Source organism: Nomascus leucogenys, chromosome 1a (assembly GCF_006542625.1).
Source record: "Nomascus leucogenys isolate Asia chromosome 1a, Asia_NLE_v1, whole genome shotgun sequence".
NCBI lineage: Eukaryota > Metazoa > Chordata > Mammalia > Primates > Hylobatidae > Nomascus > Nomascus leucogenys.
In genome coordinates this window covers 82,680,321-82,697,252 of record NC_044381.1, presented here as the reverse complement: position 1 = coordinate 82,697,252, position 16,932 = coordinate 82,680,321, and the positions used below count along the sequence as shown (strand labels likewise).

Below are 16,932 nucleotides of genomic sequence, written 5' to 3'. Positions count from 1 at the left end.
TGAAGCAGATAAAGTGGAACTGCCATGACAGAAGTGGAGTTGGGGGATGTAGAGCCCCATTCATTCAATGTTTATGTATCTTCTCCCATCTTCTCAGATGCTTCTCATAGCCTCTCCATGGAATGCAGTTTGAAAAATTCTGTCCTAGGTAGTGCACTGGCAAAAATCTTGATGGTGGCCCCTCCTCAGCTCTCCTGGCTGTTGAAGATAGTGTCTGCAGCAGGCAAGTGAGGTCAAAAAGCAGGGGAGTAATTAACCACTGTTGTCATTTGGAGGTTTTATGAGCACTGATATGACTCTCTGCCCTAATATGTGCTCTGAGTTGCTTGAAAAAGGAGAGAAATAGGCTCTGGGTTGGGATCCGGGAGACGGGGTCATGAAGGGTGGGTGAGGAAGGGGGTGTAGAAGAGTGGCAGATACAGGTAAAACAGATGACAAATATTTCCCCCCTGTGGCAAATGCAGGAGAAGCCAAGCTTGAGTGGAAGAAAACTGAATAAAAGAAGAATCAGTCAGAGTGGACGAAGCACTGACACTTAGTTTTATCTTGGATCATACCATTGTTAAACTCTGCTCACTAGAACGCCCTTTACAGGGGCAGTGGAACAGCAGACTTTGGATCTTTTCCCATTTTGTGTACTCATCCCTAGAATGGGAGTCCAGCACTGCTTCTGTAGGTGACATTATGTGCTCAGATACTGCTTTATGCCAGGACTCAACTCCCATGGCAAAGTCCAAAATATTGAGGAAGTATTGTGGTCTGGTGGAGGCAGAGCTTGGGAGGCAAACTTCCTGGATCTGAATCTGGACTTTGCCACTTACAATTTGTTTGACTCAGGCAAGTTATTTCGTCTCCCAGTTTCTTCCTCTATAAAATTAGAACAATACTATTTTCTCCCTCATAGGGTTGTTGTGAAAGTGAAATTAGTTAATACATAGAAAGCACTTAAAACAGTGCCTGACATATAGTGGCTATTCAAAAGATGCTAGTTTTGTTATTATCATCATCTTCAGAGGTATTTAATTATAGCTCTGGATTCTCTAAAACGTCAAATAACTACTGAGAGTCTCCTCCCATGTCTGAAATAGGTAGGCTGAAAACCTGGTTTGCAAGATTATGGGCAATTCAACACTGTACTTACAACAACAACAACAACAACAACAAAGGCTTATCTCAGTCACCTTATAGTCTATTATAGATTCATCAGTAGAAGAGAGAGATGGTTCTGCTCCATGTAATCATTCAGGCATCTAGGCTCTTTCATTGCCTAGGAACTTGAAGCTTTTCACTGATTTCCTACATCCAGACTGGAGGCAAGTGAAGAGAGAATGCTTACAGGATCATTCAGAATAATGGTCACACTTGGAAGAGGCTTACATCAGTTCTGTCCACATTCTATCGGCCAGAACTTTAATTCCATGGCCTGACTACAAAATGCAACCCAGCTATGTGCTTAGCAAAAAGATGAGACTGTTTGGAGAGCACTAGGCCAGTCTTTGCCATATCCTTCAACATTTTGTTATACTTAATACAGATATTAATAAAAAAACTTCTTATTGTGGAAAACATTGAACAAACGCAAAACTAGAAAAAATAGTAACAAATCCCTACAACATATCACTCAGATTAAAAAGTTTTCATCTCATGATCCATCTTGTTTCATCTATACTTACACTCAATTCCTCCTCCCACTCATATTACTTTGAAGCAAATCTGAGACACTACATCTTTGAATCTGTAATTATTTCAGCACAGTACATTCTCAACCACTTACTATGTACCAGTCACTGTGCATGCACTAGGAATACAATAAGGTATGCTTTTTGTCTTTAAGGAGATGCAGCTGAGGAGCTCACAGACTAAAGCTTATTGAGATACATCAGACTGAATCGCAATGACAAAACAGAACTCTTTTCTTACACACGCACACACACACACACACACCCTTGCAACAGCCAAAATGGCCATACTAATAACCTTATTTTTCCTGACCTCCCTAATTCACTAATGAGCTTTCTTAAGCATCTTCACTCTTCTTTGAGTAGCGGCTCCTGGGAGAGCCATTTTAGCTTACCTGTCAGTAGAGGAACCTGATAATGGAACAGCTACTGAGAGAGGCTAAGAGAGGCCCTTTCTGGTCTAGACAGCTCCTGGGGCTTCTACTAAGCGATGACCTAAGGCTTTAATTCTTTCTTTTCCTGAAGGTGGGAGGGGTAAAATGGCCTCCAGGAGTTAAGAGGCAGCATCTTAATCAAAAAGAAACTGATTGTTGACAGCTCTGCTGGCTCCAAGTTCTCTCTAATCAGAGCTCAGGACACCTTAATGGGTCACTAACCTTGCCCCAGATGTCCTGCCACATATCACCACCAGCACACCAGCCATTCAGCTAGCCAGACAAAGCAATGAAAAAAATACCATCTGTGTATTCCTTCTACTTCCTTCAGCATTCTCTACCCTGCAGAAGCCTGGAGTGAAATTCAGATGCAAGTGGGCTTGGAATTAGACAAGCCATAATTGGGTAAAACACAAGCAGTATCAGACTTCATATTAAAACACTGTGTTCTCATGTACATAAATAATTCTAAGGTCAAATTCAGCCACAGAATATTAACCTGCATGAGACAGTGGGTTCTCTGAAGCACAGACAGGGAAACTTTCCGCTCTGAGACGTATCTTGTTAAGCACAGAAGGTGCATTGAATCACACGTGGATTTCCTCCTGCACTTAGGGGCTGGGAAAATGATAGCTTAAGTAGCCACTTACTACAATTTAGTGTCTCTGTGTAAACACAACTGGCTGAGCTGGGAGTGGACACTCTTTCAGGGCTCACCTTCCGGTGGATGCAGATAAGCAGAAGTCCACAGGGAGAGTGTGACCAAGCAGATGACTCCAGAGCCCAGGGGTAGTCTGCTATCAACTCAAAAAATTTTCACTTGGCCCACGTGCCCACCTATTTCCTGTTATGGATATGGGTAGAGAGTGAGTAGAAAGAAGTATGGGATGCTAGATTCAAAACTGATTGAGAATGGGGTAGGGGGAAAAGATTAAAGACCATGGTTAACAAAGAAGTTACCCTTAGAGTGAGTCTGGATGATCAAAGAATCAGTACTGTAAGGATAAATGGAGTCTGGGTCATGCAGTTTGGCTTTTCACTGCAGAAGGGCAAGACTGTTTACAGGCTGGAAGAACAGACTTCAGAGACACATAGTCCTGAATTTGCCTTTGTAATTTAACCCATAGCTTCCCAACAACAGATAGGTTGAAGGTGTACCATAAAATGCAGTTGGTTGTAAATTTTTTATAATGATACAATATTTAAAGCAATTGTCATTAACTCTTCAACATTATACTGGTTACATTGAAACACTATTTGTATGACTCCATGAGGCTTGTTATAATGTTATTTTGTATACTTTACACTTAGTACCCATTGGCAGAGAGCAACCTGAGATGACCACATCACATACACTTTTCCTGATGCTCTACTGAATCGTCTCAAATTATCAAGAGGTGTACTGAATTTTTCACTGAGCCCTATTTCCCAAATCCCCTCATTTATCCCAGAATGCCAAATAAATAGAATTTTCTATGTAAAAAAGTTGGGAAAGCACTTATTTAAATTCTGTGAACAAATTTCCTCATCTGAAAAATGAGAATAATAGTACATATCTCATAGGGTATTGTGAAGACGAAATGAATTAAAATATGTAAATAACCTTAGAATAGTGTCTGGAACATCATAAATAAATGCCAGCTATTATTTTTTCTGTATCTGTAGGATGGGGATAGTATCTACCTGATAGGGTGGTGTGAAGATCATACATGAGATAGCACCTGTTAATTGGTTAGTAGGTATGGCACAAAGTAGGTCAGTAAGTGTGAAGCAGTATGACTAGTGCTCCAATTAGTTAAAATGTGCGTAACTTTTTATGTTAGATTCTAACTTCCTAGGGCAGTTCATATGTGCACAACTTTCTAGTTAGACTGTAAGCTCCTTAAACTGATTTCATTCTCTTCAGGACCTATTATAGTTCTAGAACTACAGAAATTTTCCAAAACATGATTGGAGATTGCTTTTGCAGAGCTGATAGCCTTTACAAAGCAATTTTATGTCTGTTATTTCTCAAAACAACAACTAGAAGCTACCTCTATTTTAAAGGTAAGAAAAGCCGAGGCCTAGGCACATTATGTAGTTTGCCCAAGATATCGGCAGGTCAGTTTCAGAGCCAGAAGCAGAACTTAAGTCTAAAAAAAGTACAGTGTTCTTTATACCAGATCACACTACAGTAGTGAAACTCCTGCACGTGGTTGCACAGGGGAGTGCAATTCATATTGTAGACGATGATTTGTATATTTATTGAGCAATTTTCTGGTGGATGGCAGTAAGAGTTTTATTGATTTTGTTAAAAATCAATAGATTACAACAACTGTCTTAGGAGCATCTTTATCCAATTTTCGCAAAGGCACCATACAGATTAGCAGAGGCCCTAATATACTACCGCCACTATCAAATTTTTCTCTGATGATTGTCAGTGTTTTGTGACATTGGGCCTTTTTGGATTATCAATTTGAATCTAAAAGACAGGACTACTTATAGCAGTGGTCAGCAAACAACTTTTGTAAAAGGCCAGATAGTAAATATTTTAGGCTTTGTAGGCCATACATTTAGGCTTTGTGGTAACTACTCAAGTGTGCTGTTGTAGCCTCCAAAGTGGCCACAGTCAATATATAAGTGAATGGGTGTGGTTATGTTTCAATAAAACTTACAGAAACAAGCAGTGGGCACAGCTTCCCAATTAACTGACTTACAGAATTCTGGTCATTTGAACTACCAACAGGAGCTTCTTAAAAGAGCATAACTTGTTAGAACCTGTTGATGTTCAAAAGGTGTGAAGCCAAAACCTGAAATTAGAGCTGATTTCAAACCCCTTGTTCTTTAAACTTAACACCTGTAAGATGTTCTCATTCTTGGTGGTGTGACCCGCCACTATGTGACAATCAATTGCGCAGTCTGTTTGCGAACAAATTCCAGTGTTTTTGAATATCACTTAAAAAATAATGAAATAGACTAGATGGGACTCATCATGGTGGGTACTCATTCACACTTCTTTTGATTTCCTGAATGGTATGGGAAGGTCCGATCTGAGCCATAGTGGGATATTGTCTCCCTTCAGCCTCCAAGGAGACGCTGACATCTCAGTTCTCTTGGCTTTTATGCCCACAAATCCCTCTTCTCTTAGTTTAGCTGAAACAAAGCTGTGATTCTATGAATGAAACTTTACCAGGAAACAAAAGGTGGGAAAGAAAACAACAACAAAAGGAGTTTCTAAGTATAAACAGCTGAGTTTGAACAGCCTGTTAATTAGGTCAGGAATTAAGTTACTCTATTTTAACTGAGGTCTAGAAAAAGACATAGTCAGCTGCTCTAACAAAATGACCCTTGTTCCTCTTGCAACCAGATCCAGCCCCCCATGTTCCTAATCCAGGCAGCTGCACCCTGGCACCACATATGACCTTGTTAACAATCTCAGGCTCTACCATGACCTTCTTAGAAATTTAGGGCTGGAAGAGAACTTAGAAGTTATCTAACCGTTGTTACACATTTGAGGTACTCAAGGCCAAGTCTGAGAGGGGCCCAGCCTATGAGCTTCATAGCATATTGTTATGAATATGCTATGAATATGCTATGAACGGGCTATTCTGAGCCCAGGATGACAGCCAGCTAAGCAGGTATTTCTAAGGAACTGGGACACGTGCAGCAACTGAACTTGAAAGCATTATGCAGCTGTTACTCTTACCAATCCTTTCCAGAGATATAATCTTCACTTTTAAAAAATTTTAATGGGTAATTTTAATGATGTTATTTAACCCAATGTACCCAAAATATATTTTAAATTTTTTCTTTATACTTTTATACTAACCGACCTGATGCATAATTTATATTTGCCACACATATCAATTTGCTTTCATTTTTACCTCAATAGCTTTTAGGGTCCAGTGGTTTATTGTTACATGGATGAATTATATAGTGATGAATTCTGAAATTTTAGTGGATTCATCACTCAAGTAGTGTACATTGTACCTAATATGTAGTTTTTTTATCCCTAGCTCCCCTCCCACCCTCCTCTTTCTGAGTCTCTAAAGTCCATTATATCACTCTGTATGCCTTTCCGTACTAATCGACAACTTGAAGAATCAGGAGATGAAAGTTATTCCCCTACATTCTTTCAATGAAGGGGAATAATTTTCAATGTAGAGGAATAACTTAGCTCCCACTTTTAAGTAAGACTATATCGTTTTCCACTCCTGTGTTATTTCACTTAGAATAATGGCCTCCAGCTCCATCCAAGTTGCTGCAAAAGACATTATTTTGTTCCTTTTAATGGCTAAGTAGTATTCCATGGTGTATATATACCACAATTTCTTCATCCACTCATTAGTCGATGGGCACTTAAGTTGGTTCCACATCTTTGCAATTATGAATTGTGAACTGCTATAAACGTATGCGTCCAAGTGTATTTTTCATATAATGACTTCTTTTCCTTTGGGCAGATACCCAGTAGTGGGATTGCTGGATCGAATGGTAGATCCATTTTTAGCTAGAGATATAATCTTGAAGTTAGAAAAGAGCTTTCCCAATCTAGTCCAGAGGTTATAAACTAATGGGCCAATGGGCCATGGGCCCAAAGGAGCCACAGATATTTATTTGGACCCCTTAGTGTTTTATATATTTTTTAATTAGTTGCTGATACTTCAAAATCTGAAGATTTTGCACAGAAAGATCTACATTTTGCTTGTCTGGAAAAACAGAAATATCTGTCCACATTATGTCCTTAGAACAACAATCAGCTGAGGCTGAGTAGAAGCTACTCCCTTGAGACATGTGAAACTGAACTAGTCAACCAAATTTGCAAACCCTGAATAAATCCAACCAATTCATTTCACTTATGAAGAAAATGAAGTTCTGAGAAAACTGTTTGGCCTGTCCCCATTTAATGACAATATCAAAATCAGAAGCCAGATATTCTGAATTTCAGTCAGTGATCTTCAATGAGAACTGTTGCTTTTTCTCTAAAGAACCTGAAATACAGGGATATTACGTGCTTGTAGGCACTATGATGAGGAAAAACAAAACTGAAAACCGGGTCTTCTGCCTCTGCACTCACTATGTTCTATTTCCTTACTGGGCCAGAGATTCTTACGCAAATCAATAGGGAGGTAAGACTAGCCAGGGACTCAAAGCCCAAACTTTCCAAGGCCTGTGATCCTGGAACAGCTTTTCCATGTGTCCATGAGAGAGACTGGTGCTAGGAACCAGTAAGTAAAGAGGCAAATTCTTTGTGCTCCTTTCTGAGCAGTGCACTTTAAAAATTCCATACAGTCTGTATCTGACATAAATTAGGGTATTGTAGCCAAGTTGTCAATTTCACCAATCCTCAAGCCACATGTCTATTCTGTACAGGTCTGTGGAACCTACTGCACAGTCTCCTGAGAGCATAAATGAAGTATCGGGCAATTGGCTATGGCCAAAGGGGACTTGTCTTTTTCCCCTGAGAGATTTGCTCTCATTGAGGCAGAAGAGACTCTTCTAGATGCACCATTTAGACTCCAACACTTTTCCTGCTCACCGAATGTACAGTGACTGTATTCTCTCAGAACCAAATAATAATGACAATAATCATTGTACAAGGTAGCTTTAAAAATGTGACTTTTTTTCTCTTTTAACTCTCAACTCCCTTAGAAGCTGGGGCTGTTCATCTTCTCAACTTTACAAAGAGGGAACCCAATAAACAGGATCGGCTCTATATAACAACAACAACAACAACCACCTAAAGCTTGAACAGAAAAGGAACTAGTCTCTTATTCATTTAGGTACAACGAAATCCTGGATTAGGGCTTTCACAACAGGCATGAATTCGTTAAGTGCCCAGCTGAGCACTAAATCAGACTTGAGTGGAAGAACTAGGAAAGCCTTGGTGAGATCTTTCGTAACTGCTTTGTCATTAATAAGCAGGATTTTGTTACCCACATTCAGTGAGCCCATGCTAATAATTTAATTCCAGGCAAGTCTCTCAGAAATAGGTCTTTCAACAAGGAAAAAACCCAAATCCTAACCTAGCACTGGCCACTCAATTCAAAATCATGCAGGATTTTTGAAGTACCAGGGCTTTATGGAGAAATTACTATACGGTAAGAAAAATGTCAGCCTTCTCAACATGGCAACATGTATTGAATGAATCCCCATCATGTACATGATGATTACAAAGGCTATTCAGAAAGATGTGGTCAACAGTATTCATTAGCCCTTCACAAGTGCAGGTTTAACAGTTTGGTTACTTCTTCATCTTCTTACGTAAGGCTACTGGCTACTTGGCTATTGAGGCCACAGTCTCAACAGGGGTTTCACAAGACTAAACGTCTCCTCTCCCCTGCTGTTTTTTCATTTTAAAAATGAGTAAGCACCCACTGAACCAATATTCCAACAAATAACAACTATAAACTCTCAATAAAATACAAAAAATACATGAGGGTAGGAGACTGAATAAAAACAGGCAAGTTCTGAAAAGAGATTGAAATTTTAAAGAAGGGAATGGCACAAGGTGAGTTTCCCATCGTACAGCTTTGGGCTGAAAGAAAACTGCAGTTTTTCTGGTCTAAGAATCAGAGCGACCACAGCTGCTGGAAAGTGAAGGGGGAAACCTCAGAAGAAAGGGAGCCAAAGAAAAAGGACCACAAATTCTGTGCATAACTTCTATCCATCTCTCTGGCTGAGCCCTGAACTATGCGCGGCATAGACTCCAGCTAACTGAATTGAGATTTTCAGCTGCTGCCCAAGACAGTTTACAATTTGAGTCCAATAAAGTTAAATGCTTGCTAACACAAGCAATATTTATACACACACACACACAAATATATATATTTTTGTGTGTATATATATATTTATATGTGTGTGTATATATACACAAAAAATATATATACACACATATATATACACACATATATGTGTGTATATGTATGTATCACAGCACTTTTCAGAGCAATATAACAGAATCCACAACATAAACATTACAATGTTCAGGACACAATCTAAATCACTCAATATATGAAGGACCTCCCCCCAAAATCTGACCATTCTGTAAAGAGGAACAATGGAAACCAATTCTAAGATTATCCGGATGTCAAATTTACCAGAGAAGAATTTTAAAGCATAATTTAAACTCATTGAATATAACTATGTTCAATGAAAACATGCATGTAGTGAATAAAAAAATCTCAGTAAAGAAATATAAAGAATTAAGGAGAAATTCTAGAACGAAATGATAAAATGTCAAAAATGAAGTCTTCAGTTGAAGACTCCCTTTGGGAAATACTCCTTAATTTATTTCCTTTGTATCTCTGTTCTTTGGTCCTTTCACTCCTGGAACTCGGTCAATTTAGAAGGAAAAGAGACCAACTTAATTTACCTTTGGATCTTCTATAAGGGCACAAATCAGATCCACAGTTACTGATGTTCCAATGACATGTGAGATGCGAGTTGCAAAATAACTCATAATCAAAATTACCTCCGCTCAGTTGGAGCTTGTTTCAAATGACTTTTATTTGTACCAAAACTAAATGGAAAATTGCTTGCTGACACTGTAGGAAGTTAATTTCTTTTTTCTTTGGGAGGCTTGACTTGAGAAAAAGAATTTAGTTAAGTTTGGTGGTGAAATTTTATATACAGTGTTTTCATTTGGTGAAGATATGAAAGCCAGGACTAATAGCTTTTCTGCCTAAGATCCCTAATATTTAACACTAGGCCTGATAGTCGTTCCTACAGAGATGACATTTTTCTTTGACAATGCAGTAACTCCTACCAGGCCTCTGTAGGAGGCAGGCTACATACAATAAGGAAGTGTTTTTATGAAGAGAAAAATGATGTTCAGAGACAAAGCATCAAAGTCTTATTTTCTGAAGTGATTCTAACATGGAAGTATTTGGAAGAGATAATCCGAAGACTCAATCCATTGTGAGTCTCACACTGGTTCTGCTTCTCGCTTGGTCACCAAGTTCTACATACTATGAGACATATACTTCAGAAACAGCCAGCTTCCCAATCCCAAAGATACCTGGTACTCTCAAAAACAGGGCATGATAGGCTAGGGCAGAAATCGGTTCCTGGATAAAACAGGGCCCTACTCACAAAAAGCGATAATAAATACATTAAGAAAGACTACCAAACAAACCTGAAATGGTTTTTAGAAATGGAGGTGATAGCTTCTCTGGGAGCAAGGAGTTATGATTATTTCATTCAATTAAAACAATGTCCAAAATACGAGAATGAAAGCTCCCAAACAGTGTTCTTAGCAATTTTGTAATGTGTACCAATGAAAATTGGTTTTCAGTATTAAAATGGACCAATGTCTCTGAGTTAAGAATTAGTTACTATATCAGAAACAGGAAAAAAAAAAAAAAACAAATAAGCTGAAAAACTAAAAAGCTCCTCTTTTTAGCACAGTTCTTCCACATAAGGCTGATCAACATATCATCCAATGATACAAAATTCTAGAAACTTTACAAAATTCCTTTTTAAAATTTATTTTTTGTTATCAAAGAGAATGTCCAGAAACATTGAGTACTAAAGAATTTGTTCATGGCATTGTTTTACAAAATTTTCTAATGGAGAGTGAATATTTTATTTTCTGATGTATTCTTCACTTAATGATGAGGTCAATGAACTGATGCAATTATTTAAAAAGAAAAAATCAGACAACCTTATAAAGGAAAAAAACAAAAACAAAAAAACCAAACGCCCATTCTCATTCTGAATCTGTTGACTGGAGTGAATTCAGTGGTCACAATACCACCACCAAATAAGAATCAACTTCCTCAGAGTAAGGAGCTGTTCAGGTCTTCTCAATAGTTCACATAGGTTTCTCAGATATAGGCACCATGTTTTAAGTCTCACACAAAATGTCTGTGTCACTTAAATTACACAATATGGCAGTGTTTGTCTTATGGGGACATACTGAAAGAAAGGGACAAAGTAGAAAACAACCTGTTTGCATGTTATGTGTGAGTACATTATTGTACTGTGCATGGGTTTGAGGGCATTGCAGCCCTTGTTAAAGAGGAATTCCACCAATTGAAGCCTCTGTCAGTTCCCAGCTGCTCTTGGTGCTGAGAGTATCTACTCATATAACCTTATTTTGTTAGATCAGAGCCCTCTTCATCTATAGTTTGGCTCAAATGGTTTGAACTGAGTTTGGTCGTTTATCTCTTCCATCTGAGCTTTATTTCTCAGCCTCAGGATATGTGGGGTACTTGACCGTTTCTATCTTCTCTTGAACTTTGTAGGAGGGATATAGGCCCGTCCTTCCCAATTTCCTGTTGACACCTTTAGAATAGCCATCCCAATGATTTCCAGCCACACCAATGATATCTCCAGGTTCCATGGGAATTTCATCTGCAGTTCGGGGTTGGTGAGCATAAATGGCAATTTGGTTGTGGGCATTCTGGCCCCCAAAATAGTAGATGTCATCTAAAGAATGGAAGTTTGCAGAGGCATCAGGATGTAGTGTTTGCATAATTTCATAAGCAACTCGACAGACCTTGGGAAAGAATTTAAAACAAACTGTTAGTATATAAACACTCTCCTTCATAGCAATCTAAAAGTCCTTGGCCAAAATGATGGGCTCTAGGAGTAAGAGGTTGAAAAGTAGTGGATTCTAGTCACAAGCTTTCAGTCCATTTGCTCTCAGAAGATGGTACAAGTCATTCTTCATCTCTGTGTCTGGATCCTTTTCCAAATAATAAAGAAAAACTCACGAAAGATTATTACAATTAAAATCTCTCTATCTCTATATAGTACAAAATAATTTAAGAATATGAATTAGTTAATTTTAACAAACATTTATTAAGAGCTACATACACAGTGGTCCAAGCTAGACACTCATGATACCAAAATGAGTAAGACATAGTTTGTGCCCTTAAAGAATTTGAAGTTTAGGATTAGGATAAAAAAAACTTAACACAAATGCTGATGGTCCCTTTCCTTCATACACTGTTAATCAATCACACATTCTCGTCTGCTAATTTATAACTTGGTGTCAGAACTGTTTTCTTTCTTTTTTTATTATTATACTTTAAGTTTTAGGGTACATGTGCACAACGTGCAGGTTAGTTACATATGTATACATGTGCCATGTTGGTGTGCTGCACCCAGTAACTCGTCATTTAACATTAGGTATATCTCCAAATGCTATCCCTCCCTGCTCCCAGAACTGTTTTCAAGAGAGATTCATGTAATTACTGACAATCAACAAGCACTGGCAAGTGGGCTAAAACACATCAGCCATTTCTGTTCTAAAAAGTTTTAAGTGTGCTGTGTAGAGAGTGGCATGCTTGGATGACATAAACTGGGCTAGCCTTTGAGGAAATGCATCACCCTGATTACTATAGTTTTAAGGCTACTTAAAAGGTCCCTATGTTCAAAGAATACCTTCTCTGCCCACTGGATAGCAGGTGAAATTCCACAATCTGAGCTTCAATCCTTGAGGTTAATGCTTAGTAATAAAGTTAAATTAAACTATCACCCAATTTAAGCAATTTATACATTGTGAATAGAGAACAATGCAACTCAGATGAAATTTTCCTAAATCTCCAGTTGTGGTAATCTCGGTTAATAACGTTTTATTGTCACTATACCAATACTTTTGCATTTATTTAAAATGATGCTACTCATAGTAATTGTTTATCTGCTCAGTGGAGCAATTTAGGACTACCCGGCAGTCTTTTAAAACCTTGGCATTTATGAAGATTAAAACCTTGAATGGTGATATGGTTTAGATCTGTGTTACCCGCCCAAATCTCATGTTGAATTGTAATCCCCAGTGTTGGAGATGGGGCCTGGTGGGAAGTGACTGGATCATGGGGGTGGTTTCTCATGGTTAAAACCATCACCCCTTGATGCTGTGGTCACAGTAGTGAGTTCTCATAAGATCTGACTGTTTAAAAATATGTGGCACTTCCCCATTCTCTTCCTCCTGTTCCAGTCATGGGAAGTGCTGGCTCCCCGTTTGCCTTCTGCCATGATTGTAAGTTGCCTGAGACCTCCCCAGCATCATGCTTCCTGTATAGCCTGTAGAACCATAAGCCAGTTAAACCTCTTTTCTTTATAAATTGCCCAGTCTCAGGTATTTCTTTGTAGCAATGCAAGAACAGACTAATACAAATGGGGATGCCTATTCTTAACTCTTATCAAATAAAATCTGACTAGGTTAATAATCACCTCAACTTAGAGAATCTGAATTTCAGAAAACTTGAGGGGCAATTCTCAAATGCTATATATAATTTGCAAATCAAATTACATTTAGACAATATTTTTAATTTTGCAGATAGGGAACTAAAACACAAGGAGATTAAGTGATTTGTGCAAATTTTAGTGATAGAATTTCAACTAGATATAGAACCAAAATAATAAAAACCTTGCTTTCAGATTTATTACTTCAACAAAGGTTATATTGGCAATGTCATTTTACAATTGAGATCACTGGTAGAATACTGAGACTATAATAAAATAGGGATCAAAAAGATTTGGAACTTTTGAACTTCAAATTCAGCCAAAGGCTCATAGAAGGCAAGCAAAATTAAGTGGGACTCAGGAAAAGAAGAAACTAAATAATTAAAGCAGCTCCAATAATAGCAAACTACAATAACAATGACAGAGGCTAATATTTACTGCGCTTTTGCTGTCAGACATTGTTTTTAGATATTATCTAACGTAATTAGATTCCTTTCAGCATCCCCATAAAATTCTATCATTATGTTCATTTTACAAATGTCAAAGGGAAGTTAAGGCATTGCTCAAGGTTATACTAATAAGTGGTAGATTCAGGTTGGAACCCAGGCAGTCTGCATATGCTTGTAACCTCTCTATATATTTTCTCTTATAAATCTTATTCTCCATGTTCATATTGTAACACCAGAAAGATATAACATAAGACCAAAGACAGCCGTGGGTAAACCTGACAGTCTTCTTTTCAGGGTGTCTTCACCCACTCTTCAGTCATCCCTAGCCAGGAATGCAGGACCTTGTGTTATTCTTAGGATGACCATAATCTCTACTGTGACAATGAACTGTGATGTGTTTCCTCCTCTCCACTCTTAAATGTCTTACTCTCATAAAAACAATATCGCACCCTGTCCCACACCCTTAGAGACCTGTTTCTTCTGGGGATAATCCTAATAATTAGTGTACGTTTTGCTGTCAAGAGTTGTTCATGTGTTAACCTTGGTGGATAACAGAACTGTTTTCTTAAACCAAAGAAATAACTATTATAATAATAATAGAGATTTCAGACACTGAGGTGGCCCATTATAAAAATGACAAATGTGACTGTAGGCCTCTGCAAGCATACCGGTGCTACACAGGTGTGGCCCTTCATTTTTCTCATAAGAATGACCATTAAGGATAGCAGCTCAGCTTAATGAGCACTGATTATGTCCCAGGCAGTGTTATAATAGTGTGCTCTTCCCTCACCTTGTCTCAACTCATTTAACTATTATGACAAACCTGTGAGGTACTATTATTATTCATATTTTACAGATGAAGAAGCTAAGCCACAGAAAGATTAAATTTCAAAAAATAAAAATAAAAATCCAAAAAGGAACTAGTTAACGGCAGAGCCACAGTTAGAACTCTTTCAGGCTCTTGAGTATATATTCCCTTAGGATAAACACCTAGAACAATGCCTGCCACAAAGTACATGCTCAATAAGTATCTGTTGAATGAATATTGCTCCAGGCATAATACCAGCCCAGTAATGGAGACACAAGTCCATGGGTGATATTTAACCCTTAAGATCCATATATAACATTAAGGGGAAGTAATTTTAAAACTGTCTATATCAACCATGGGGCAATTTACTGCAAAAGGCTAAAAAGATTACTATAGTGTTAATGTTTGCATTTAGTCACTCTATGCTTCCTCTCTTCTTTCCTTACCTACCATGTGGTTTACAAGTTCAAATCACATGGCAGGTAAATGAAGCTTGCAGCTGACGTCCATACTCAGGTTTGATGTTTGACAGGTGGCATGACTGAGAGCAGTCCATGGTTTGCAAAGCAGTGGTTGGCTACATGTAGTATGTTTAACTTTACTCTGTGTTGACATGGCACTGTATCATTTTTAGTACATCGTAAAGCACACAGTAATGGGTAACAGCAAAAATCCTGCCAAAGGATAAAACAAATATGACTGTATTAAAAAAAAATTTAAAAAGGGGGAGGAATCCATCAGTCTGAATTTCATCCCTTAGAAGTAGCATGAGTTTACATAAGCCTCCAAAGCTTTCTCAGAGTAGATGGGATCTTATTTTTATCAAAATAGATAGATAGGGGCAGGAGGATCTCCTAGTGTGAGAAGTTGGCTGTGGCTGAGAGATCTGTGCACTTTTCCTGTAATCTGCTTTGTTTTACTATACAATAAGAGAATAAGACCCAGGTCTTTTTTTGTTGTGAGAAACACCAGAAGGATTAATGCAGTAACAGCTGCACTGTACAGCACTCAGCATTGTAAGCTAGATAGAGCCTCTGTGGATGCAAATACTTTTCTTGTCTTCTGCTCTGGGAAGTAGTCACAGAGTTCACACCTTGGGATTTCACCCTGTGCTTTCCTCCATGGTACTCTCAACAGGTATCCACTGTTGTTTCATGAGCCACATCTCAATGGAAATTCCTCTCCAGAGCCATCTGTCTGGAATAGTTAACGTAGTTTTCAGTTTTGCCCTCTGGGCTCCCAAAATCTGATTCAAAGTATAATAAGGGGAGTAGAATTGCAGGCAGATTTGGAATTAGACCACAGAGAGGCTCATGAGAGTATTGTAATAACTGCCATAAAGGCAGGTGTCATAGGGGGAAAAAAGGGATTTTGTATTATGATGACTTTTAATGGCTGAAACTACAGAGTAACATTGACTGCTCTTTAAACAATGTCTTTAACAATGTTAGTCTTTAAAGTGAGCATCTGCAACCATTTTTGTAAGTCAGATTTCAGAAAAATAAAAATTGATCCCAGAAGCTGATAAGCAATATTTTCAGAAAACCTTTCTGATACTGTGCCTATCTAAACTGGGCTGTCAACTGCTGTTACTCTCCAATATAAATTCTTTGCTTTAGATTTAAGATTCAAATACGAAAATAGGTGTCAAAAGAGATGATTTGCACATAGGCGATTTCCAGTAACACAGAACAGGATTAATGTATTTGGTAGAATGTTTTAGAATGTGGTTGCATAGCTTTCAAAATTCACTTGATGCACTTGAAAAAATGCTAATATTGCTTCCAATTTTCATATTAAATCCTGAGGACTGTGCTATTCAATTTATGAGGCTTTTAGGACAAACTTGGCTTTGAGAAACAGATCTCATGAAAGTTAAGAGCAATAATAGTAACAAAATTAGAGAGCACAGCCACAGTGTTGGCTTTTAAAAACTTTTCATTGAAGAAGAGAGAATTCCCAGACCTCACTTATGGATATAAAACCAAGAAAGATCAGAAGCCCTGAGACTGAGGGAGATAGGTCTAAAAACTTATGAGAAATCCCGATTAAGGTGCCACGACATTTTTGCCTGCAGTTTTCCAGACATCTAGCCTTGTATTTTTCCTTCTAGCATGGCATTTCATTCCTGCAGTATTGTCTACAATAGCTCATGATCAACAGGTCAACTCTTTCTCACTATTGTTATATGGTATAAAATTCCTGAAAGGATAGTGTATACGAGACAGAAAGTTTACATGAATAAAACTTAAAGATTGTCAAAGAATTATGAAGGAGATATTAAACTTGTATCACTTCCTAACATCTCTTGGCACATGAAATTATCATCTAAGACAGTTGAGAGTTGGTTTTCCATGCTTTTATTCTGGGCTGAACTTATTCTCAGTGTTTAT

At 38.0% G+C, this 16,932-nt stretch overlaps 1 protein-coding gene across 5 annotated transcripts in view; it reads right to left on the bottom strand.

The window, feature by feature from the left end:
• FUT8 (fucosyltransferase 8) overlaps window positions 1-16,932 on the bottom strand; it is a 381,361-nt gene that overhangs the window by 37,138 nt on the left and 327,291 nt on the right. For 3 of the 5 annotated variants that reach the window (XM_030812283.1, XM_030812287.1, XM_030812291.1), the window contains one exon: window positions 9,581-11,591. The exons of 1 other annotated variant lie outside the window; for it this stretch is intronic. In XM_030812283.1, the coding sequence (XP_030668143.1) occupies window positions 11,274-11,591 (318 nt within the window). In that variant the 3' untranslated portion in view covers window positions 9,581-11,273. Of the gene's footprint in view, window positions 1-9,580; window positions 11,592-16,932 lie in introns of those variants that run through there. One more of the 5 variants, XM_030812313.1, reaches the window with a different exon arrangement.